Source organism: Lagopus leucura, unplaced genomic scaffold (assembly GCF_019238085.1).
Source record: "Lagopus leucura isolate 7727_CA_CO unplaced genomic scaffold, USGS_WTPT01 Super-Scaffold_100027, whole genome shotgun sequence".
Taxonomy (NCBI): domain Eukaryota; kingdom Metazoa; phylum Chordata; class Aves; order Galliformes; family Phasianidae; genus Lagopus; species Lagopus leucura.
In genome coordinates, this window is record NW_024962278.1 from 719202 (window position 1) to 744457 (window position 25256).

Consider the following 25256-nt stretch of genomic DNA (forward strand, 5'->3'; position numbering starts at 1 on the left):
AGCGGGGACTGGGGGAGCTCCTTGAGATGGAGCTGAGGTGCTGTGGGACATGTCCTCCTTTGGGAACGAAGGGGCTGAGAAAGGCTGGCACAGCAGCAGGAGGTGAAGGAACGAGGCTGGAGGATGCCTGGCTATGTCCTTGTTCTGCTGTTTGGGGAGAACGCAGTCACTATTTATGCTGTAAAAACCTGCATCGTATCTCTTTGAAACACATCTTGGTGCTACTGGAGAGGAGGGAGTCAGGAATGTGAATGGCTTTCTATTTTTTCCCCCCTCTCATTGTCTTATTGCCAAGGTATCAGAGAATGAGTGAATTCTCTTTTAAACCCAAATCAGGAATTTTTCTCCTCCAAATGTTACCCATTTGTTTCATGCCTCCCATGGGGCTGATTTCAAAACGAAATCGTTGTAACTGTGAGCATAAAATAAATTGTAGGCTCTACCTGGCCTTGGCCATTCCAGCAGGAGTTTCCAGCACAGCCCTGCCAGCTGGGGAAGGGCCTTCCCCCCCTGCCTCACGTGCAGCCAGCCAGCACAAAGTAGAGCTGCACGAAGCTTTCTGCCTCGTAGCTTACAAAGGAGAGGATGCATGTTTAGGAAATGACAAAGGAAATAGTAAGGATGTATTAATGGAGTGATTTATGACGCTTTCAGATGGAAAAAAAAAAAAGAAAACAACTGCACTGTTAGAGGATAAAGACACTGCCTGAGGACTCGCATGCTGGCTGGGGATTTTGCATCCTCTAGGTTGCATCAGGGATGGGAACTGATGGCTGGTGGATATAAAACCCAGGGAGCAGGTTAAACTGGAGTGGTAAAAGGGCAGTGGGTGACAGGCAGCAAAAGGAACTGCTGCAGGAGGGAACAGCGCGGTCACAGGAGGGTGCAACTGGCTGCCCTTGGTGCCTTGTGTTGGCCAGAGGGAATGTGGAGGACTGTGTCTTCCCATAGCTGTTAGAAATCTAAGAATGTGGCTCTGCAAACAGCAGAGAGGGCAAAAGGATTGGAGAGGCTTGGAAGTCAGGAAGGACAGCAAAGGAGAGGGTGTGGACCCTTGGGCTCATGCTGGAAGCTGTGGGATATTTGGGAGAGATGGTGAGCCTGCTGTGGGACACTGGGCCAGAGTAGAGGACCTGGGGGGAAAAGCCCACCATGAACCAGGCAGGGTGAGAAGTGAATCCCTGCACAGCAAAGGACAGGCTTGAGCCAGGGCAAGTGGGAGGCAAAGCCTTATCAAAGTCCCCAGGGCTTCTGCTGGTGCAGTCCTATCAGCCCTCCCACCACGTCAGTGTGGCACGGCTTGTTGTGACCTTCAGAGCAGCAGGACAGACCCAGCTGTCAGCACTGCTTCGCCTCTCTGAAACTGCTCTTTGTACCTCAGCTGCTTCAGATCAGGGCAAAAAAAAATCTGCAGAGCACTGCATTTGGAAGTTTTCGTTTGTAACATGCTAATTGCCCTCATTATTATGGTTCCTGGAGGCACCTCATATCCTTATTACAGCAGCTGCAGTCATGCAGGGGTGAGATGTGGTTTGCTGCTCCCTCTGGTCGCTGCGTCCCTGGTTGAGTGACAGGTCTCAGCCACAAGCACTGCAAGGAGAAGGTCTGGTGAGCTGCTGGCAGGCTCGCAGGCAGCCTTTGTGTCTGTCTGCTGGTTTTGTTGCTTCTGCGTTACTTCCCGGCGTATTTTATGATGCTCCACAGGCTGCTGCCTGTTGCCAGTCCCACTGGCACCACAGGAGGAAACCAGGACGGATGCTGTGGTGTTGAACAGCTCAGTGCTGAATGCCCACCCCAAATCCTTTCACTCTTGCTGCAGTCCTCCCAAGATGACGAGCTAACCAAGCATCTGGTGTAGCTCATTACTGTGGTGGTGCACATGAACTGTGAAGTACCCAAAACCAGGAGAAACACCTCCCTGCAGCTGGGAGGTCTCATTTATGCCCTCTTCTCATTGCTCCTGAGCACTGTAAGCAGCCCTTCAATAGGCACAAGAAGATAACTTCCAATTCAAACATGACCTTCTCCTCTTGTGCACTAAGCATGGTGGGACTCTGCTTGGCCTTCTGCTGTGCCCAAACCCTGCTCTTTCCATCAGACTCCATGTCAGGGCACAGGAAAGCAACAGAAGTGCTGCTTTCTGACAGCTGTCTCCCCAGGCTTCCCTGTACCAAGGCACCTAAAGCCATGCCTTTCTCATTCAGGGTAACTTCATGTACGAGCAGGGGAGCAGGAATCATCTTCAATCTCTGCTGACGGGAAGTAATGGATGTGGAGATGGTAACGCAGAGTCCCTGTGGGCCTTGTCGTGCTGAAGGCTCCAGGCTGCCTCAGCACTGACAGACGCCTCAGACATGCTTCTTCCTTTGAGAAGGGGTGCGACCTCCCTGTGTTTCACATTTTACAGTGACATCCTTCAGACAGATGCCTGTGGAGCTGACAGACATGGCAAAGCGGCTTGAAGCTCTTTAGGAAACCAGCTACAGCCTCGCTCCACTCCTGTGAGAGCCCAACAGATGCTGGGCTGCTGATCCTGATGGAGCAGGGGTGGCTGCTCTGGTAGGATGTCTGCAGCTGTGCAGGGCTGCCCTGCTGTGGGACAGCCCTGGCCGTGCTTCAAACCACCTCGGGTATGGCAGGAAGGCAACAAGTCAGGTCCCCATGGGCAGCTCCTTTGCACCACATCTGTGGCACTGTGCTGTGGGCAACTTGTACCTGGTCCCACTGTGGATCATCCAAGGAGAATGGCATCGTTTAGACCTTCAGAGCAGGACGATTTCCTTTTGTTTCTGACAATTCTTCAGCGGCTGCCAAAATATATTTCCTTGTAGTTCTGTTGGGAGCTGTTTGAGATCTCCTGCCACCGGGCCCTGGGTGAAGCTTGTTCCCTGCAAGACCGGGAAGCATGGAGCAGCTGTGCAGAGAGCTGCACATAAGTGCATTTGTGTTTTAATTGCAGCCCTGCCAATGCTTGGGAGCTGTCAGCGATGTGAATTAAGCTGTCATTTTCCCAGGATCATGATGCAGAGAGCAGTCTGTGAGCAGCACTACCATGGCTGTCTGCTGCCCCTGCCTGGCACTGCAGCAGCTGACATCCAATCCTGCCTGGCACAGCAGCAGGTGAAACCCATCCCTGTTTAGCATGGCAGTGGGTGACACCAGTCCCTGCATGACATGGCAATGGGTGACACCCATCCCTGTCTGACACAGCAGTGTGTGGCACCGCTCCCTGCCTGGCATGGCAGTGTGTGAATCCCATCCCCATCCCAGCAGGTGCCTCCCCCTGCCCTGCGGCCTGGCTGGGTTGGAGGTGGCTGGCTTCAGGCATGCAGCACCATGCTTTTCCATCAGTAGGACACCTGGGGGTGATCAGCCCCTCTGAGCCCTGCAGAAGCACCCAGTGAGCTGTTAAAGCCAGGCATATGCTGTCTTGTGTTAGCCATTATATTGGCAGGGGATGCTCCCTGATCTCTGCTGCCCTTCTGGGCTGCGCAGACAGACGCTGCCCAGCCTTCCCTGCTCTGCTCCATGGGTCAGGCACTCAATCTGGGGCTGCAGAGCCCCACCAAACCGAGGCAGGAAGCTTCCACCTGTGAACCGAGGTGGGAATTTCTGGTAAATCAAAAAACAGAACTCCAGTGCTGTAGGACTGTATTGGTGGGACACTGCTGCACCCTGCGGAGCATGGCCTGCAGGTGAAGCCGGCAGGAGAGGGAAGCCCACAACAGCTGGGGCTGCTCGGAAAGCTGTCATGCACCAACAGCCCCCACCTCGCTCAATGCAGGGCCGAGCAGCGCACAGCTCCCACCGCATGGCTTCAGGCAGCACCTAAGATGCCTGCACGACCGCCGCGCAGGCGCAATCGGACCGCACATTCACGGGGCGCCACGCGCATGCGGCTCCTCTGGGAGAACTGCGCATGCGCGCCTCTACCCTGACGCAAGCTCGCTGCAATCGCCCTGCGCTTTATCCTGTCCGACCTTGAGTGCGCGGCGGCTCTCAGGACCCGAGCTGCTCGCGGCTGTGCCGGTGTGCAGCGGGCTACGTCGGCTCTCGCGCCTCCGTCAGGTGGTGCCGACGGAGCTCCCTTTTTTCCTCACAGTCTTCCGTCGGGGGCTTACAGCTTTACGCGGCCGTCGGCCCCAAAGCAGCATCCCGAAAGCGAGCGGTGGGAGCAGGCGGTCTCGCGGGCAGCCCGCGCCGGGGGTCCTGCGGCGATCGCTCCCCCCCGCAGCCCACGTGGGGAGAGGCTTCCAGAAGAGCCGCGGCGCCGCACGCCCCGTCCTTCGCCGCTCCGCCATGATCAGTGCTAGCCGTGCCGCCGCGCGCCTTCCCCTGCTGCTGCCGCGGGGCGGCCCTGGGCCCACCGTCCCTGGACTGGCGCAGGTCCTCGTGGGGCCCGAGGGGGCCGGGCGGGCACGGCGCGGCCTGGGCGGGGGGGGGGCGGGGATCTGCTGGTGGGGAGCGGGGCTGGGGGGGTTCTGCGGCGAATTTCCGCTCGGCTCGCGTTTAAGGTTTAGAAAAGGAAGCGCGGTGTTGCAGTAGGGCTGCGTTATTTTAGAAGCTGCCATCCTCTGGAAGTTGTGGAGTGGAGGTTTCTGAGCGTTCCTCTTTGTTTTGTAGACTTTCTGGAATGGCCTCAGTCAGAATGTCCTCAGAGCGGCAGCGAGCAGAAAATATGCGTAAGTGTCACCCTGCTTATCTGTGTCTGTGTGCTTGGCGTTTTTTCTCGCTGCCCTGAGCTCAGAATTGAGCTGGTACCAGAATAGCAATACCAGCGAGGTGGTACCAGAACGTGTGCGGTTCTGAGGCTGCATCTTTCTGTCTTTTCATCTTCTCTTTTTCTGGTGGAACCTTTGTCATCATCCTCCCTGCCCCCACCACTCACAAGATGCACATTGCTGAGATGTATGTGATGAAAAGAATAAAACGTAACAGCTGGAACAAATTGCTTTACGCTCCTGTGAGGGCAGGATGATGCGTGCCTCTGTGTCACTGCAGATAAAGCTTATTTCGATCAGTTTGTGCATGTTAATTGCTTGCTTTTTTACAAGATAATGAGTAAAAAGTGGCAGTTGTGTAACTCAGTCAGGTGTCTTGTGGGCAGTGCTGACTCGTGACACAGAATGGGAGATCTGTTTATTTCAGGAAAACTGCCCAGCTCTGATCAGCACAAAGAAACTGAGCAGTTGTGTGTTTTCACTATCGCTGCTTTGTGTTGTGTGGTTAGGGCAGCCAAACACCTTGGGGAGTGAGCAGGTGATGCCCTGGTCATAACCAGCCCCACTGACATGTGATGCTGTGTGCTTCTTGCCCCAGAATGTGGCTTTGTTTATGAAGAAGAGCTGTTGAGTCGGGGGTTCTCTCTGGCCTTGAAGGTGGTAATGCACCTTTCCTAGCAAGAAGAGGCAGGTTCAAATTTGCTTTGTGTGAGAATCATTATAAATTCTTCAGAATTAATTTGTTGCTTTTCAGGGTCAAAAAGATGGTTGTTTTTCACTCTGTCTCAGAGGATCCTGCTTGGGCTTAGCTAATTCTGCATTTAAGTATTTTTCACTTCATGCTAAGCAATCATAAATGAACTCATCCAATTCACTTGCATCTTGACTCCAGGTAGATGCTTTCTAACAAGTCTGAGTGTGAAAATCAAAAGTAACCCAAAACAAGTCCAGGAGACTTCATGTGAGAAGAACCAGAATTAATTGCAACTTATTTTACATCTAAATCTTAATGGATGTTGGGAACACGCGTAGTCAAGATTTTCTTGGTGAAAGAATAGCATTTTATGTACTTAAATGAATACAAGTCAAGCTGTAAGTGGTCTGATTGAATAGAGACCCAAAGTTTAAAATCCAGGATAAGAATGAGAGGGCATGTTATGGTCTGAGATAGAACGTGGGTTTGCTTCAACGTCTGGTCAAAAATGAGTTCATCCTGTCTTCACAACAGAAAGGTTGTTGCTATTTGCTTATCTGCCTTCCTTTAGTAGTAACGTTGTTTATCCTGTAATGTCCTTTACAGCTCAGAAGCAATTAAGGGTGCCGTTATTGGAATCGATTTGGGTACAACAAACTCCTGTGTGGCTGTTATGGAAGGTAAACAAGCCAAAGTAAGTAAGAACAAATAAATAAATACCATCTTTATGTCCGAATTAGTGTTTTCAGAGGCTGTGTTTTCTGATGGTGTCCTCTTGTGGTTTTTACATAGGTGCTGGAGAACTCTGAAGGTGCCAGGACAACGCCTTCAGTTGTTGCCTTCACAGCTGATGGTGAGCGCTTGGTCGGAATGCCGGCCAAGAGGCAGGCAGTAACTAATCCCCATAACACCTTCTATGCTACCAAGCGGCTCATCGGGCGGCGCTTTGATGACTCTGAAGTGAAGAAGGACATGTAAGTGAGGGGGGAGGGCAGTTCCACCTGCAGCACAGAAAAGAAAGTACAGTGCTGTGTGATGTGAGCAGGCATAGCCCTTGTTTGGGTGAGGTAGTGTGAGCGGTGGCTGGGTGAGAAGGTAGTTATGCCCTCATGTTTCAAAGCTTTACTTATTTTCTGAGGGCTGTGCTGTATTTTAACGTTCTTAGAGAAGTGCTCAAGTGGAACACCACCTGGACTTTCTCCCCCAGGCACTGTGCTGAGCAGTCAACATCTACCAAAGGAGACTTCTTGCATTCTTGAGAATATTTGGTGAATAATCAGTGGTCTGTGATTGTGCCTAAGGCTTCTGATTAAATGGTGTAGGTGAATAAGAACAGAAGTATATTGGCACTTCTAGGACACCCTGGACTGAATAATTCAGTATTCTGTGTCTAGAACTTGCATGTGTTGTTCTGATGGTGCTTATCGTGGTGGCTCCATGCTGTTTCTGTTGATACAGAAGTTCTGTATGGCATTATTGTTTTTTCTGTATTTTTTCAGTAAAAATGTTCCATTTAAAATTGTCCGTGCCTCCAATGGTGATGCCTGGGTAGAGGCCCATGGGAAGCTGTATTCTCCAAGCCAAATCGGTGCCTTTGTACTAATGAAGATGAAGGAGACTGCAGGTTGGTGCAGTTTGATCTTTGCTATGCATAAACACAAGTGTGAGCCCAGTGCTGGGCGCTGGTAACTTCTTTGACATGGGAATTCTTGCATAGTGAGATGTCCTGTGGGACTGGTTGTGGGAGGGTTTGGTGGTGGGCAGTTCTAAAGCCTCGAGGAGGGTCAGTGTGTCTGCTTCAGTGCCTTGCATTTTATCAGAATGGGATACCAGTTGTGTTTTTATTGTAAACTGAATTGAATGTAACACCCTTGCTTCAGAAGGGGGAGCTCCTTTTCCATGCAGACTTCTAATCCTTGTACCTCCCAGGCTGCAGCTCAGCGTGGGCTGTGGCTGTGAGGTGGCTTGGACCAGAAGTACAGTGAGAGAGGGAATCCTCAAGGGATCTGTTGTGCTGGCTGCAGGAACAGCTATGGTGACTTTGAGTCTAACCAGGGAGAAATGTCCTTTCACCTGGAAAGTTTTTTTTCTCCTTTTTCAATTCCTAATATGATTTCTGGCATAATTGTGTAAAATAATAATAAAAAAAAAAAAGAGTAGCTGTCTTCTGTAGTCTGGTCTGGAAAGTATGAAGTGTTTGGAGGGCTGGATTGAAGCTTGTTGCTGAAGCTTCAGCAGGGGGCTGCTTCCTCTGTTGGCTTTTTCCCTAAATGCTGCATAAATTCAAATGACAAGTTATCTGGTGCAAGGGTTAATGGAAAGGTAAAGATCCCACCTGTGAATTCTTGCTGGATCATGCATGCTTTTAGTGTATCTGAATCTGCATTTGATGACACTACTGTTTTCTTAAGAGAGAATTACACCCTTAAATTGGGATGTGATATGTATTTATCTGATTTACTGTCTCAAATGCTTGTGAGCATGTAGTGCTCATGGATGTTATTTATACTGTATGTTACTTGCAATGAACTGTACAATCAGGACAAAAATGAGTTCTGAGTGCTTTGCATATAAGATACTCCAATGAAACAGAAAACAGTCTTGGTCTTGCACTCTAAAAAGGCAAGTTGAGCTCAAATTCTCATTGTTCAGTGGCATCAGTTGTTGTCTGAAGTGCAGAGGTGCACTGCTGGTACAAATCCACACTGCTTCATGTGATGGGGAAAGGCTTGGTTTCTGCAAAGCTCCTGCATCTTCCCAGAAAGCAGCAGGTTCTTGATCAGGAAGCCTGTGTTCTGTTGTCAGTTTAGGAATATAATTTCAACCTAAGTGGCAGTGTTGGTGGTGTTCTTTTCACTTTAAAGATAACTGTTTTGTCTCCTATTTTTTTTTTTTTCTCCAGAAAACTACTTGGGGCACCCAGCCAAGAATGCTGTGATTACAGTTCCTGCTTATTTCAATGATTCTCAGAGACAGGTATTCAGCAAGCTCTAAGATTTTCAGGCTTATAACTGTATATAGTATCAGTTCTCAGTGCTTTTTTCTTGTTTGTTTGTTTTTTTTCCTTCTTCCTCTGCCACATTAGGCTACAAAAGATGCTGGGCAGATCTCTGGCCTAAATGTTTTAAGGGTGATTAATGAACCAACAGCAGCTGCTCTTGCCTATGGTCTGGATAAGTCTGAAGACAAAATGTAAGTGCCTCTTCCTAACACCCTTGATTAAATGAGCGTGCTGTCATTTGTTTTGTAAATGCATCTTTATTTTTTATCTTAATTGCTGGTTGGAATTCTGCCAAAGTAAACTCTCAGATGTGAATTGTGTTATGTGATGTCACCTGTATCCCATGCAGACTCTGCTTGATCGAGGAAGTTCATAATGTGCAGCTACAACTTAATGATCCAAGCTGAGTGTCAGTGTAATTATTTTACCTGCTGGTGGGGCTGTAGCTGTGGCTCAGGACAGCTGTGTGAGAGGCTGTCCCCATGGTGCCAGAGCAGTGTCATAAGAGATATGCTGAGGTTTGGTGCCTTCTATCCACAGTCTGTTTCTTTCTATGCCTGTGTTCAGCCTTCTACCACTGCCAAGGGTGATCACATAAATACAGGGTAGTTTTGTTGGGTTTTTTTGTAACTGGTTTTGTATTTGTGTTGGGATTATAGTGGTGTGAAAGCCTCACATACTGCAGAGCATGTTTCTTGATGGTTCAGGTGTCTTTGCCTTCCACACTAGATGGGAGTGCGCCTTTTTTCATGAAGAAGGAGCCGTCCTCTGGAATAACTGGCAAGGTTATGTGCCATCATTCCATAGCATGTTCTGCAGCAAAAACTTCTACCCAGGCTCAGTGCACTCAAAGAATGTGCACACTGTAATCTGCTTATTGTTATCTTTAGAGAAGGCTTTTAACTTCTGTGGACAGCAATATGAGTTCTGCACATTCTTCATTTCTTCATTTCCTGGTGGGAATGGTTTCTGAGCCACACTATTTTGTCTAGAAAGTAATATTTTTCTCCATCTGTTCTTGTAGCATTGCAGTTTATGACTTGGGTGGTGGCACTTTTGATATTTCCATTTTGGAAATCCAGAAAGGAGTCTTTGAGGTGAAGTCAACCAACGGTGATACTTTCTTAGGTGGAGAAGATTTTGACCAGGCTTTACTACAGTATATTGTTAAAGAATTCAAGAGAGAGGTAAGACATCTCATCAGAATTCAACCTTGCGTTACATTGTCTTCTAACATCACTTGGTGTGCAAAGATGGGAATTTTAATAAAATATTGGAATTTCACTTGAGATCTGTGGTACAATTGAAATTTAAAAAACATTGAAGACACCTGTAAGAACAGGAAGTCAGGCTAACGTTTATTTTCTTTAAGCTGAACGCTCCTCTCCTGGAAGACAGATGAAACAGTAGGACTTCTGCTTTTTTTTTCTCCTAATGTAGCAGGGCTATTTAGCCTGGGGCAGAGAAGACAGAGAGGGGATCTGATCAATGCTTATAAATATCTAAAGGGCAGGTGTCAAGTGGATGGGCCGTGGGTTTTTTTGCTGGCGCCCAGTGAGAGGAGCTGGGTCAGCTGGCACAGGCTGGGATGAAGGCAGGAAGTTCCATCTGCACGTGAGGAAAAACATCACTTTCTGTGATGGAGCACAACAGGCTGCCCAGAGGGGGGGGTTATGGAGTCTCCTTGTCTGGAGATGCTTAAAACTCACCTGGACACTTGCTTCTGCAGCTTACTGTAGGGAACCTGCTTTATCAGAGTGCTGGGCTAGATGATGCCCGGAAGTCACTTTAGACCTCTATGGTTGTGTGATTCTTTAATTATCCTATATTTAGTCTGCTTACTCTTACTAATATGGTTCTGTGGACTGATTGAATGTGTCAGCACAGATGCATACAGTACATTGTTGGCTGTGGAGAAATTGCAGTGTAATTCCAACTCCATTGCGAATCCTTGCCTTTGTGTTCTGTGCTGCAGCTGCTTTTCTAGCCTTTTATCAGTAACTTACTAGATAATCTCTTCCAGAGCTAGCAGACGTTTTTGGAATTCTAAAGAAGTTTGCCAGTAGAGATATCAGCAGAACATGTCAGGCTGTATTTATACAAACACTTTTGCAGTCAAGTGTGATTAAAAAATATAAACTGCAATGAAGGAAAGCTGTTCATGACTTGCTGCTAACCTAATTTGTTGTTGTTGTTGCTTAGACAGGTGTTGACCTGACTAAAGACAACATGGCCCTTCAGAGGGTGAGAGAAGCATCAGAGAAAGCAAAGTGTGAGCTTTCTTCATCTGTGCAGGTAGGTGGCTGGGTTCAAAGCAGACCATCAAAATGTTTTACTGGACTGTTCTGCATTATTTTTTGGTTCCGTAACTCTGAAGTAGCTGCTTTTGTCTTGTGCTAACAGAGAAACTTCATTCAAGTGGCATCAGTGTAACTGAAAGTTCTTAGGCAGGATAATCTCTCAGAGTCTATTTAGGAGCCAAATCAGTTGTTGGAAGCAGAGAGTGATCACAGATGCTGGATTCTGTTTGTGTTCTGGTACCGTGTTTTCTCAACTTGCAGGGAATGTGACTTTGTTCCCAATTTACATATTTCAGAAGTGTGATGAGCATTTAGTACTGCTGTGTTATTGGAAGTACTTGGGACTTTGTGTGAGCAGTTCTGAAATCTTGTGGTAGTATTCACACCACTGGACTAATAACAAGGAACAATTTCTATAAAGAATCTTGTTCCCCAATAATGGGGCTATCCAGAGAATAAGCAGCCTATATTCCTTTTTCACCCATTTTGTATATTATTCAATATATGTATTGATGTATTCAAGCACATCCATTATTCTGGAGAGGCAGTAAGCTAAGGGTGTAATATTCTTGCTGAAGTGAAATTAAGGTCAGTTATATAGTAATTGAAATGGGGATTCTGCCATTTTCTGGGTTCTGAATAAATTTTATTTGTTGGCTGGTGGGAAGCTCATAGCACAGGGTTCAAACCAGTCACAATGGTTGCATAGTTCTGCCAGAGACATAGCAGGCTCTGTGTTAGCGGGCTCAAGAGCTGGCAAATGCAGTCTGCATACCAGAAAAAAAACCCAGAATCTTCAGTGCTGAAGGAAAGGCAGCTCCTTTTTGGCCCTGTCCTCCCTATTTCTGAGGATGCTATTTACAAAGTAAAATAGCACGTAGAAAAGATGGATATTTTTTTTTTATTAAATCAAAGATGCAGGTTTGCTGTGGACAAATAACAGTAAGAGGGTTTATGGCCCCTGGTGCTGGTGATGTTTGTTAAGTAGCAATGAACTGGATCTCAGACAAGCTGTTTGCAAACGATGGTGGGTTACTTCCATTCAGTAGCTTACCACGTATGAACTGTTAGGTAGCTGTTTGGCCAAGACTTTCTGAAGATGAAATTTTGGGCTATATTGAGAAAAAGGAGTTACAGTCATAACTTCAAATGTTTCAGTTCTTACTTAGCTGTGATAGAGATTAAATACTGGTGCTTACAACCTCTTTAGTGTGAGCATGCACATAGGTGCTTCGGTACAGGCAGAACAGAACCTGTAGCTTGATCTATAAATCTGTGGGGAGTTGCCTTGCTTTCCATTCCTGCTTTTCACACTGTTTTTGTGCTGCAGACGGATATTAACTTGCCATACCTTACTATGGATGCCTCTGGACCAAAGCACTTGAACATGAAGCTGAGTCGCTCGCAGTTTGAGGGCATTGTAGCAGATCTGATCAAAAGGACAGTAGCACCATGCCAGAAAGCCATGCAGGATGCTGAAGTCAGCAAGAGTGACATTGGTGAAGTCATCCTTGTCGGTGGCATGACCAGAATGCCAAAGGTAAGAGCTGTCCCTGCCCCAGACACAACTGGCACAGCTGCTCACTGCTTACTGTTAAGGGTGATCTGTATGGAAAAGCTGGGAGTCTGCTAACCTCACAGCTCCAGTAGCTGAAGGCCCCAGGAGCAGATGTGCCAAGTGGCCACGTGAGAGGGGCAGTGAGGCACTCCTGCTGCTCAGCGTGGGCCTGAGGGCTGCAGCTGAGTTGCAGTTTAAAAAGGCAAGTGGGGGAAGTATTGGGAATTGCAAATTCAGCTTGATTTTCTGTTGACTGAACGTATGAAGTATTGGTGAGATGTACAGAATGTTTTCTCCTGTCTACCTTTATCACACACCGAATTCCACTTCAGTAACAGCTGCTTGGTAGTCTTTGCTTTCCAGTAGCTTTCTTCACTGTGCAGGGCACGTGCAGCGGGCAGTGAAGAAACTGCACCAGCACAACTTTTGTTACCTGCTGGTTGTGTGAGTTTGTCTGCTTGCTGCACTGGCTGTTGTCAAGCATATTTACTTGGCTGTTCTGAACACTCATTACCTAACACCTGGCCCTGGTGTTCTGGTGATAAGCTCCAAGTGACTTAGAGGCTTGCTATGCTGACATGTACTGTCTTGCAGATAAGGCACCGCCTTCTGGTAATGTACTGTTTTTGTTCAGAGCAATGCAGACTGCTGTTTAGCTCCCCTGAAGTCAGTGCTCCATTTGTGTGCACACTGCTGTCTTCATAAATACAGATAAACATTTTGTATGGTGATCAGTTAAAAAAAAAAATTGCTGCATGGCAATGATTTGGGGGATTGGTTGTTTTTTTTATTTTTTTCTCCCCTTCCTGAAATGTATTGGCTGCAGTTGGTGTGATAGTAAGAGCAGAAGGTCACTCAGGCAGGGGAACCAGAGGGACAAGATAAGCAAAAGCTGCTGCTCTGAGCAAAGCTGAAGTTGCAGTAACCTTCCCAAAGCCCAAGTTGTTCCAGCTGGAAAAAAAGAATAGATAACCATGTATAAAGTGAGAAAAGCAATTCTGGAAGTGGGGAAACCATTCCTGAGGCATTATGTGCCCTTTGGGAGTGGGAGACAGTATTAAATACTTTTTAGTTACAATTTTTATTTCCCCCAGTTATTAATAGCTCCTGTACTTACAGCTTTGAGGTTATATATACTTTCCTGAGTGCCTGAAGCCAGAGTTACAGCTCTGGCTGTGAGATCAGTGCCTGTATGTTGTGCATAGCACAGTGTGTTCTTTCATATATGTTGTTGTTTGCTTCATTCCTGCCAGGAGGGAACTTGCCTTTGGAGTGCTCACATGGCCAGTGCTCCAAGAAACATAAATGGGTGGTTAGATGTAAGGGTTCTTTCATGATGTAAAATATACTTCCAGAGAGAGAAATACTTGCAGTTAGTTATTTGGTTGTGCATAAAGCATCTTCCCCTTTAGCAAACACTGCCTGCAGATGTCTCTGCTTATTTGCAGAGGCACTGGACGTTGGTTTATGGTGCAGTTTCCCAGGCATACGGCGCTCACCTGTGTAGATGCCTGCCTGTTGAGCCCTCTCAGGGAGGAGGGAAGCTGTGAACGGGAACCAGCTCCCACACTCATCTCTGTAAGGGAGAGAAATGAACTACTGAGCTGTGGCACTGTTGGTGACACATCACTGCATTCCCTTCTGGATACTTCAGCATTCAATCTGTTGCAGTCGTGAACCCGTCATTCCAAAGGGACGGAGCAGTGAAAAGCTAATAATGCAGCCTAAACTGTCTGCTGACATGGCCTATCTGCCTCCCTGGTGAAACAGCCCATTAAGTAAAGAGCTTTTCCATTTCTTTTTTTATTTTTTGGTTGTTTTTTTTTGTTTTGTTTTTTTGTAACACACAAACAAGATGAACTGTCCTTGTGCTCTGGGTGTTTGACCTTCGTTGTGCTGTCTCCACAGTTGTGCTGCCCTTGACAGCTGTGTTCTGCCCACTGTTGACTTATACAAGATCTGGAGGAGCAGTTCTCAACTCCCACTTGATCAGCATGGACTGATCCCTTCTGAGGATAGCTGGTTTTTGTGAGAGGACCGATGTAGTGTGTGCTCAAGCTGAGTTGGCTGACTTAGCTGTGTGAAAACCTCCAGAGAAAAGGATTTCTAGACTGAAATGAATGCGTTTAACAGCGTGCTTGAAAGATGGGGAGTTAGGGAGCAATCACAAGTCCGAAGCTTAGAGTTTCTCTCATGCTACTGGGCTACATGGCAGCAGGAACATAAAGACGTAAACCTTTGGCCAGGGCTGGAATGTTCTTGTGGGCACAGCACTGTGCAGTAATGGCTCACTCTATGTGAACTTTGCTTTCTCCCTATTCAGGTGCAGCAGACTGTGCAGGATTTGTTTGGCCGTGCTCCGAGCAAAGCAGTTAATCCTGATGAAGCTGTTGCTATTGGTGCAGCTATTCAAGGTGGTGTGTTAGCTGGTGATGTTACTGATGTGCTGCTGCTGGATGTGACTCCCCTCTCCTTGGGGATCGAGACGCTAGGGGGTGTCTTCACCAAGCTCATCAACAGGAATACTACCATACCAACCAAGAAGAGCCAGGTACAAAATTACAGTGTCCGTGTGCTGGGGGTTTTATGGTGGTCTCAGTGCCCAGTAAAAGCTGCTTAGAGCATCTCAGCAGACAGTCTTCTCAAGGAGAGGAGGCTTAGGAGTCAAAATTGAATGCTGGCCACCTAATATCTGTTACTTACTAGTATGCTCAAAAGAGGAGAATAAACTGAATTGAGTTAATATGTGCCAGGGTATCTCAGGATGTTTGTCCTGCTCAGGATTGCAGTGTGTGTGTGCCGTGATGTAATGTCAACACATCATTCTGAAGAGGAATTGTGTGGAGACCTTCTGTAACTGAGCACAGCACCTGTTTAATTAGGCCACCTTTCTTGACCTATATGCCTTGGTGGTTTTTTTCCCAGATGTTTTCCTGTTTTTCTATTAGGGGCTTTGGGCCCCTAATAGACTTGGGTGTGATCTGTTCTCTCACTTTGCCTTGTCTGGGTTACTAGTGTGTGCTCTTTCTGATAACATTTGTTCTCTCTGGGCTGTGGGGTTGGGACAAGAGCCTTGCTGCTTCAGGAGGTGATGTTCTGGTAGTGTGACTGGCTGCCAGCCACTGGAGCCTGCTGCTGGCATAACTTTGGCAGCTTTCGCACATTCAAATGCATTTAAGATGAAATGCCAGTGAACTTGGCTGTTGCTCGTCTTGGTGCTTTGTTGTTTAGTCAGAGCTCTTTAAGGAATAGGAATGTGAAAGCAAGAATCAATTCACATATTGCATTTTAGTAGCTGTGTAGTTACTTTATTTGTCTTCCACAGGTGTTTTCTACTGCTGCGGATGGGCAGACACAAGTGGAGATTAAAGTATGCCAGGGAGAGAGAGAGATGGCCAGTGACAACAAACTTCTTGGCCAGTTCACCTTGGTATGTTGGCTAGTCATATTCATGACCTTAGACTTAACCTTCTTTGAGAAGGTCAAAGCTTTCTCTGTGTCAGGTTACTCCTTAGGGCAGTGTAAGGAGGGATTTATCCTGCTGAAGACATTTGTTGCTATTAGTAGTACTTAAAAAAAAAAAAAAAAGGCAATCTTTTGAAAGTAAAGCCTGATTCTGGCCAGCTTTTTAGTGGTAGGGGAACAGGTAGTGTTTAAGATGGAGCTCAGAGTTTCTGAACACTGTTGGGTGATGCAGTGGCTGCTGTGGCTTTCGGGCTAGATTCAGTCACCTAGATGGCTGTCTCCATTTCTGGGCATGAAGAAGTAACGAGCTCTGTAGTGTTAGACCTGTGCAGCAGATAATCTGAATGCTGAGCTTTCCTCTAGTGTTGCAAAGATGAGACTTAACCAAATCAAGCTCCATGCTAGTTTGGTCCTTAGGATGGCTCATTTCCAGCCCAGTTCCACTATTCTACAAGCACATGTAGAACTGCCCAACCTACTGGAGGACAGTCGTGCTCCAGTGACTCACATGTGTGCCATGTGGCTGACTAACCTGCTCCCTGCAGAATTGGATGGCTCAGCTATTAGTGTCTGCAAAGTTCCATCAGGTACCACTGAAATTGCTGTTGCTAGGAGGAGCCTTCCAAAAAGAAGGGGGCTGCCTTCCTTTCGTACTTCTAAAGGAAATGGAACTGTCTGGCACTATTTTAATATCACAGTCTCAGGGGTAGCCAGTGGAGTATAGTTGTACAGAACTGGGGAAGGAGCGCCGTGTTCTGAAGGCAAGTTGTGCCATGTTTAGCATTAAAGCTGAACCTGGGCCACCTCCAAACAAAAACTTGGGGGCTACATCTTGTTTCTGTGCCGTTGTCCTGGGCAGAAATCTAGATCATCTTGAGTTTAAGTTACTGCTAATTCACCTCGCTGGTGCCAACGGGTGTTTGAAGGGCTCAGCTCAGAGGCTTAGTTAATATTCAATTTAACTGGCAAATCACCAAGATGATGTGCCCAGTGCTGGAGCCTCATGCCCTGAGCCTGTGTTTGCAGGGCAGCTAATGACTAAGCACTTGTCCTTCGCAGGTTGGGATTCCTCCAGCACCACGTGGGGTGCCCCAGATTGAGGTCACTTTTGACATTGATGCTAATGGTATCGTTCATGTGTCAGCCAAGGACAAAGGCACTGGACGTGAACAGCAAAGTAAGTGCTCTGGGGTGCTGTGTAGGGCTGAGAAGGAGGGGTGCAGAGCAGTATGCTGTGCCTTGGGGGACAGAAGTTGGAGTTTGGGAATCCTGCACCTTGTTGCTGTGCTGTGCTCCAGGGTGCACTGCTCCTCTCAGACTATTGTCTGTGTGATTCTGTGCTTACACAGAGGCTGCTGAGCCTGCCAGCATGGAGGTGCCAGCTCTTAAGGGAGAAATCTGGTAAACTAAAGCTTCTGTTCTGTGACCCTGTTTTGTTTCTCATTGCTTTGTTGCAAGTACCTTGAAATCTGGGCATATTGAAGCAGCAGGTATTTTGAGCAACCACCTCATGCCTTTTCATTCATTGAGGCTAGAACCATCTCTAAATAGCAGGCTGTAGCTTCAGGCTGTCAGTATGTTGCACTCTGAGAGCAGTGGGACATCAGGCCTGGTGTTCTAGGCTAGTTAGTGACCTGGCTGACCTTCTGATGCCCTGATATGGAATTAGAAAATGAATTTGAAGCATCGATAGATTCCTCTGGTACAAAATAGATTTCTGTGTGCCTCTGACTGGGAAGGCTCTATACTGTCCTTCAGTTATTTCTTGGAGGAAATAAATTACTTAAGTGAACAAATACATGCCTCCAGTTAAGAAAACTGCGGTTGACTCTACTGGCACTGTGATGGTGTTTGCTGTTGGTCTAAATCATGCTGCTTGGTTTGGGGTCTAAATTTGTTTCCAAAAACATACTGTGTGCTACATTGATTTCCTCGTGGATTTTTCCATGTGTGGCAGCCCTCTAGCTCTGAATAAATGTCTCCTGATACTTCTTAGCTGCCTTTCTGCATGCAGTGTGGTTCTAACTAGAAGACTAAACACCTTATCTCACATATCTGAAAGACACCTGTGTATCCTTGTTTAGGGTTTAGTGGTTTTGTTTTATCATATTGGCGAAAATGATGTAGGAAACTTTGGGTCTTGAAGTATCCTTTTCTGGACTTTGCAATACTCAGGATTTTACTCTTCTCTTTCCTAATGGAATAATGCTTTTCTGCAGAAAAACAATTGCTTATGTCTGGGCTGTACTCTGTGGCACAAATGGAAAAAAAAAATGGAGGTCTTACAGAAACCAGCCCATAGAATCATGTCATGCTTGCTTATTAAGGGTAGCATGAGGAGCTAGCTGGGTAGGAATGTTGTCTTACCTCACAGCCTGAGTTGATTTCCAGCAGTGAAAATCCGTATGAAAGTGATTTCTGGATTATGTTATGTTCTGTTTTTGTTTTTTTTTTTTTCCTCCCTGGAGTTTTGTTTTTTTTAACCTGCTGGAGTGCCCCTTGAGTCTGTGGGCCTCTTGTACTCATTTACTTTCCAGAAGTAATAACTGGAGAGAAGACAAGGTGACTTGCAAAGCACTGGTCAGGAAGCATATGGCAAAGCTGGAGAGCATGGATCTAAGATGACAGGGTTTTGTCTTGCTGGCTGCATCACTGCCACTTCAAAGGCTGGCTGTTCTTTGTACTGCCCATGGAGCCTTGAAAGGTGCAGAGTCCCATAGCAAGGCAGCTGCCAGTGAGAGGGTTTGGGAAATGATAATCTCCTTTCCTCAAAGATGAGAGTGCATTCTTTATTAATGTTACTTCTCTCATGCAGTTGTTATCCAGTCTTCTGGTGGCCTTAGCAAAGATGAAATTGAGAACATGGTGAAGAATGCAGAGAAATATGCAGAGGAAGACAGACGAAGAAAGGTAAAGTGATTTTGCTACAGCATCTTGCAGTCAGTAGTTTACCCACTGCTTATTGCCATCATGTGCTATCAACTGTCACCACCTTGAAGGAGCCCCTGGGTTCTGATCTGCAGTCTCGAGCTGTTTGCTTGTACACTTATTTAGATACATGCTTGCTTATATTCAGTCAACCCTCTGAAGCTGCAAGAAAAGCTGCACGGAGGGTCATTTAGATTTGGTTTGGGTGACTGGCCCTGTAAAATTGGTAATTCAATTCCTTCCTGAAAAGTTATTGGGATATGGAGGCAGCAGTAAGCAAACTCACTTGTGTGCAGCTTTGCAAATGCAGCTAATGCTTTCTGTCATCAGTGCTCTGTACTTAACTGTCCAGCTGCCTGTTATCTTGGCTGCTTTTCTGAAGTTAGCCTACTACAGCCAGGTTCTCACAGCGTTCTGTTCAAATGGAAGCAGTCCCTTCCAACATGAGCCATTCTATGATTCTGTCAAGGCCTTTGATATGGTCTCACATCGCTGTCTCATCTCTAAATTGGAAAGACATGAATTCGAAGGGTGGATTATTCAGTGGATAAAGAATTGGTTGGATGGTCACAGCCAGAGGGTTGTCAATGGGTCTTTGTCCAAGTGGAGGCCAGTTGCAAGTGGTGGCCTCCAGGGGCCTGTATTGAGGCCAGTGCTCAACATTTTTATCAATGATGGGATTAAGTGCCACCCTCAGCAAGTTTACTGATGACAGGTAGCTGGTGGTGCAGGGCAGGGAGGTGACTGTCCCTCTCTATTCTCTCCTTACAAGCACCTGCAGCACTGCAACCAGGGCAGGCCCCCAGCACAGTAAAGATGTGGAATTGTTGGGTGGGGTCCAGAGGAGGCCACAAGGGTGCTAGAAGGTCTGGAGTATCTATCTTGTGAAGAAAGGCTGAGGCAGCTGGGGTGGTTCAGCCTGGAGAAGAGAAGGCACAGGGGAGATGTCAGTGCAGCCTTCCAGTACTTGAAGGGAGCATATAAGCAGCAGGGAAACCAGCTTTTTACACAGTAAGACAAGGGGGAATGGTTTTAAACTGCAAAAAGGGGAGAATTGGATACGAGGAAGCTCTTTACTTAGAGGGTGGTGAGACGTTGTGACAGACAACACGCTGTGTGGGAGCTGTGGGTGCCCCATCCCTAGAGGTGCATGAGGCCGGGCTGCACGTGGCCCTGAGTAGTCTGGTGTGGTGGGTGCAGCCAGCCCATGGCAGGGGTTGGAGCTGAGTGATCTTTAAGGTCCCTTCCAACTCAAGCCATTCTGTGATTCTTAGGATGCTTCTGAGTTTATTTTAGAGCTTAATTTGTAGAACCTGCTAATCAGAGCTGCACCACATCCTCTTCCTTGTGAAGTGGGAAGTTGCTTTCTGTAGTCCTTCAGGTCTTGCTGTCTGGCATCTTGGGGGTGTTATTCATCTGAGCACAGCGTTTGCCCTTGATGCACATGAAGCCACGAGGAGACATTTGAAAGCTTCGCTGACGTTGTCAGAAAGGACTGGCATTGACTGACTGACACTTGCCATGGCTGAGTGGCTGAACCTGGGATTATTAATAGGATTAATGGTTGGAACTAATTGGTTTAATGAGAGTGGGACTACTGAATTACACTTCTGAATACAGAGGATTGATTTTAGACAGGCATGGGGAAGGCCTGACCAGAGATACGGCACCAGCATATGTGTAGTGATTGCTGAAGCTGGCACACTGAATTTACTGCCTTGCGTACTCCTACCCTGTGTAAACCTGTCTCAAATGTTCCCACAGCCCTATAAATCTTACCTGCAGTAAGTGAAGAGATCAGAAGAGAACTAAAGGAGAAAATATAAATCCACATGAAGTAGCATTTCCGTGCCTCAAAGGCTCTGGATCCACGAAAGATTGGATATTATCACCTTTAGGTTAGATGCAGAACATTTAAAGACTTTGGTCTGAAAGTCCTACTCTTTAAATAACTGCATCATTGCCAGAGAATGTGGATAGTGGCAGAGAACTTGAAGAGGCTGCAGGAATTTTCTGTTGTACTTTGACTTTAAATCACAGCATAAGCTCTTCCCTATTGTAGTCAAAGTGGGAGTCATCTCTGTCCACTGAGCTATCACATGGGGTGATTGTTGCTTTCTTCACTAATGCTGCTATCTCTTTACATGGTCTGCATAACTGTAATTGTCAAAATTCCATGCTTTGCTGGATTTACCACCCTGCTGTAAACTTTGACATCCCATGAACAGTAAAAATATAGAATAGAAACGAAATTGTCATCAGCTTTCCTCAGCCACCTAAGCATATCATCACATCCTCATTCAGGTAGACTGTTCTTTGAGATGAAGAGGGCTGGGTGTCCCAAACTGATGATGATGCCAACAGTTGGATCAAATTGTACCTTAGGACTACCACTCTTCTTCAGTCAGTGCCCAGGGAAGCATCACTACAACAACCCAGTGTTTAAGTTGTCTCTTAAGTTGATGAAGAAGCTTAAGGGTATTCTCAGACAATTCTGTGGCTTTCTGAATGAGCAGGACGTAGAACTGTGCTGTTACTGCTTTTGCTCACCCTTTCAGCATGCTGGTAGCACTGCTTTGTTGCTTCTAGGGAAGTGGGACTTGCTGGGTATTGAAGAGTAAGAACTGCAGCTGTGTTGCCTTGTTTAGACTGCTTGTTTGGCCTTGGTGGTGCTGGGATACACCTAGAAATGGCTCATCTGCAGTTCATTTCTCTACCTTGCTGTGAAGAACTGTGGTGGGAGCTAGAATGGAGTTAGGCAGCTTGGGAAAATCAATGTTAACAGCTAGTTCATATGTATGTAGCTTGTAGCACCAGTGCTGTGTGCAGTAGGCCCTCATGAGTTCTCTTACCCAGGAACGTGTGGAAGCTGTAAACATGGCTGAAGGCATCATCCATGATACGGAGTCTAAGATGGAGGAATTCAAGGATCAGCTGCCAGCAGATGAGGTAGGTAGTTTCTGTTACCTTAAAAGTAAAGGAGGTGAGATACTTCACCACGTCTCTGCTCAAATTCTCACTTAACTTATAGCTGACTCTCACCAGTGGCTCCAGCTCTGTGTGTTGCCAGTCTGCCTGAAGGCAGCACAGTCACTGACTTCCAGGGTTTCCCACTTGGATCGGTGTGACCAGGAGGATGTGGAAGCCTACTGATGTGGATGTGGTTTGAATGATAGCGAGTATCTTATTTCAAAGTGTGAATTCAGTGGAAGTGAAGATCTGAGAGCCTGAGAAGCTGTTAATCCAAGATTTCTGCATGAACTGTCCTTGGCATGGCCTTGCAGTGCTTTGATAAGGACTGTGCAGTGGCCTGTATGAGAGTACTGCTCAAAAGCTGTGCTCTGCAGAGGGACAAAGCAGAGTTGCTCTGCAGTCCTGGTGGTCTCAGTAGCGTGAATGCAGCACCTGAGAACTGGAAGGCAATGAAAATTCTTTTATTCACTTAGCTCCATTTTTTTTTCTTTGTCTTTGGAGTGAAGTGGATATTCATTGTCAAGGGAGCACTTGTAATAACATTCCAGGTGGCAGTTTAATTTCCATGTTATGATCCATGTTACGAATTTCAAAAGCCAAGTTTCAAACGGATTGCGCAGTCTTCAAGTTAAAAACTCTTGGAAAAAGAATAAAAGGGCACTGTGAGGTGTCTGAGGGAATGAGTTATAGTGTGGTTAAGTAGTCTCTGATGACTGCAAACTGTTTTGGCTCAGATCCTTTGTGCTTGGGATTAAGATTTTCTATCCTGTGAGGGGAAAACTCCAGCACTTACATCTGTGTTCCCTGCAGGGACTGTTCCCAGTGATGTTTTTTGGGAGGGAAAACCAAGGGAAAGCGAGCAGCAGTGCTTGAAAGAGGCCCTGCGTGGTCTGGGTAGAGACAGCAGCCTGGCACAGACCTCAGTTGCCTTCCCAATCCCATGGGTCTGAATGAGGAGAGCTCTGCCCACGTTCTTGCTGCGAGCAGTGCTGAGCAAGCGCTGCTGGCACAGCTGTCCCCCAGTAACCTCACTTCCCAAGCCTGCGTCGCCAGCAGCGTGCCAGCCTGACAGGGAGATGCCAGACTGTGTGGAGGGTTTGACAGATGGCTACAGGGGCTGGGATGAGACCGCATTGCTTTTGTTTGCCTCTCTGCTCCTCCCACGTGTAACAAAGGGATTAAACAGGGTTGTGAGCAGCGTTACTTGCTGGCTTTCCAACAGAACCTTAAGTATAGATGAAAATCAGTTTTCTTTTCCCTTTACCCTGGCTCTGGCGCAGCCAAATGGCTGGTGAGGGGTGCATGTTCCTCCTTGGCGGGCTGCTCAGTCTCTGCAGTGCTGAAACTGCAAACAAGGGGATCGATTAATGCCAGCTGGGGTGCATTTAGTGAGGTGGACAGGTGCCCGTTGGAACTGAGCACAGTTCTAGTCCCTGCAGACCATATGGCTCCAATTTGAGATTAACTTCACAGCTTCTGACCAAAAAAAAAAAAGGTATCTTTTCTGTGGCCACTAGGTGGATGAAATGACTGGACTGGGATGCTGGGTGAACAACGTGCAGTGCTTCATCGTGTTTCTCTGATTTCTTTGCAGTGCAACAAATTGAAGGAAGAAATTGCTAAAATGAGAGAACTTCTGGCTCGTAAAGACACTGAAACGGGAGAAAATATTAGGCAGGCAGCAACCAGTCTGCAGCAGGCTTCCTTGAAACTCTTTGAAATGGCATACAAGAAGGTAGGTTCACAGTCATTTGTGTTTTCTAGTGCTTGGATGAGGAGGGGTGAATCATGCCACCAAACATCTGGGCAGGGGCTGTGCTGGAGGTGATGCTGTGTCAGTGCAGCTCCCTTTGAGTGACAGCTTGCTACAGGGGCAGCTGTAGGAAGTCAGAGCAGAAGGCGGCCTGCAATCCTGGCCATCCTGCTGTAGGTGGGCTGCCTCACAGATTGTGTTACGTTACTGTATAGCGTTGTATAGGAAGGTGGGGAAGCTGTTAATAAGGAGCATTGGGAACACACGGATCAGGCTTTCCTCCAAATGTGTAGAAGGTACCTAAAGTAGTAAAGTGATGCTTGGAATATTTTAAATGATTGTGTAACAGGTTTCCTGGTCAGCTTGCCTAAAATCCCTGTAATAAGCGACTGGGGCTTTTTTCTCAGTGAAGGGCCAGCCTGTTTGAGCCCCTCTTGGGAGATGTGCTTAACCTGTCCAAGGGATATTTATCGGAATGGAAATGGCACTCACTGCCCAGGCAGCCTTGGTGGTGCTAAGCTTCCTTCCTGTAGAAAGCTGCTTTTCTGATGTCAAACTGGAGCTGTGCAGTGCTGCAGTGTAAGCTTTTTATGTCCACTGGGGAAGAGTAATTAATGGAAAGATAATTTCCTTGTGTTAGTAGCAGTCACGCACAGATAAAGATGGCTTCCATTCCAATGAAGGATTACCTTTTTTCTTTGAAGAAAAGTGGAAGAAACCTTGTGGCTCTATAAGTAACCAAGGCAGCTAGTTTGGAAAAAATGGCTGGGAGAAGCATATTGTTGTTACTGTAACTAATAAGCTAACTCTATCACAGATGGCCTCGGAGCGAGAGAGTTCTGGAAGTTCAGGAGATCAGAAGGAAGAGAAGCAATAAGAAGTCTGTCTCACCTTGATGAGAGTACAAAGAAGAGGTGGATATTCTTGATGCTTGGGAGAGAAGGGACCTTCCTGAGCAGAAATGGGCAGAATTCAGACTTACTGTGTTTTTGCAGTATTCTATATATAAAATTCTTAAATGTATAAACTTAGTGATGTGTCTGCTAGATAAATTGTCACATGATGAAAGTTAATTCATGCAAGATGAAGTTCTAAGTGTTTGGCCCTGTGGTATTCAACTGAGGCTCATGGGGACTTGCTGAGCATTTAATTCTAATACTTGACACAATGGTGTGCTACATCTGATATCAAAGTTTGAAAACCATGTTATTAAATCAAAAGGTGGAGATTGAAATTCTGGTGGATCCTCCTTGTGGATCTGAGTATTTGTGAACAGGTAATAAGGCCTGTGAACAATGCAATGGTAAGGCTGGTTGTGTTGCCAGAGAATACTCAGATCTGCAGCTAGGTTAGCACCCTAATTCTGATGGAGGTGGGTTACTTCAAATGTAGTTGTAACATTTCTTACAGAAGAGGCCATGTGGAAGTTGCATACTTTACTTGTCTGAGCCTTCTGCTCCATCCTGTGTCTGTTCTTTGCTTATGGCAAAAAAATTTCCTGGATAATAAAACTGTTATTGGATCCATTCTGGATTTTTTTTAAATAAAAGCAGAAAAGTATCCAACGTGGAGTTCTTAGTATCCTGGCCTTTGGTGGAAAATAAGAGTGCAATCTGCCCAACAGCCTCTGTGCAAGGGCAGTGACCAGCCATACCAGCAGTGGGTTTCTGGAATTTGTGCTTGATTTGAGCATGGAAGGAACGTGCTTGGTATGAGGTTTGGGTCCATCCCGTCTGTGAGGCACTGCTGCTGCCCTCACATGAGATGCCTGGAAGTCCTTGTGTAATCTGTGGTACACTGTCCTGGCACTCTGTGCTTGGGCTCAGTCTGCTGAAACAGGCTGTAGACTGAAAACAGCAGTTG

The 25256-nt window shown here is 46.7% G+C and overlaps 1 protein-coding gene and 1 non-coding gene across 2 annotated transcripts; both read left to right on the top strand.

Annotated features, from left to right (window-relative positions):
- Positions 1-4277: 4277 nt before the first annotated feature.
- On the top strand, positions 4278-24953 carry HSPA9 (heat shock protein family A (Hsp70) member 9). Its single transcript, XM_042880641.1, has 17 exons — positions 4278-4386; positions 4624-4682; positions 6022-6109; positions 6208-6389; positions 6915-7039; positions 8318-8391; positions 8501-8607; positions 9441-9603; positions 10619-10711; positions 12047-12256; positions 14598-14825; positions 15600-15704; positions 16799-16916; positions 18555-18649; positions 21524-21616; positions 23235-23375; positions 24211-24953. Exons 1-17 carry the CDS (start codon positions 4300-4302, stop codon positions 24268-24270), a joined length of 2028 nt encoding a protein of 675 aa, XP_042736575.1. The 5' UTR covers positions 4278-4299; the 3' UTR covers positions 24271-24953.
- Positions 15071-15140, top strand: LOC122185211. The gene has a single exon (XR_006180789.1). It is a non-coding gene; the product is annotated as a small nucleolar RNA SNORD63 (small nucleolar RNA).
- Positions 24954-25256: the final 303 nt, after the last annotated feature.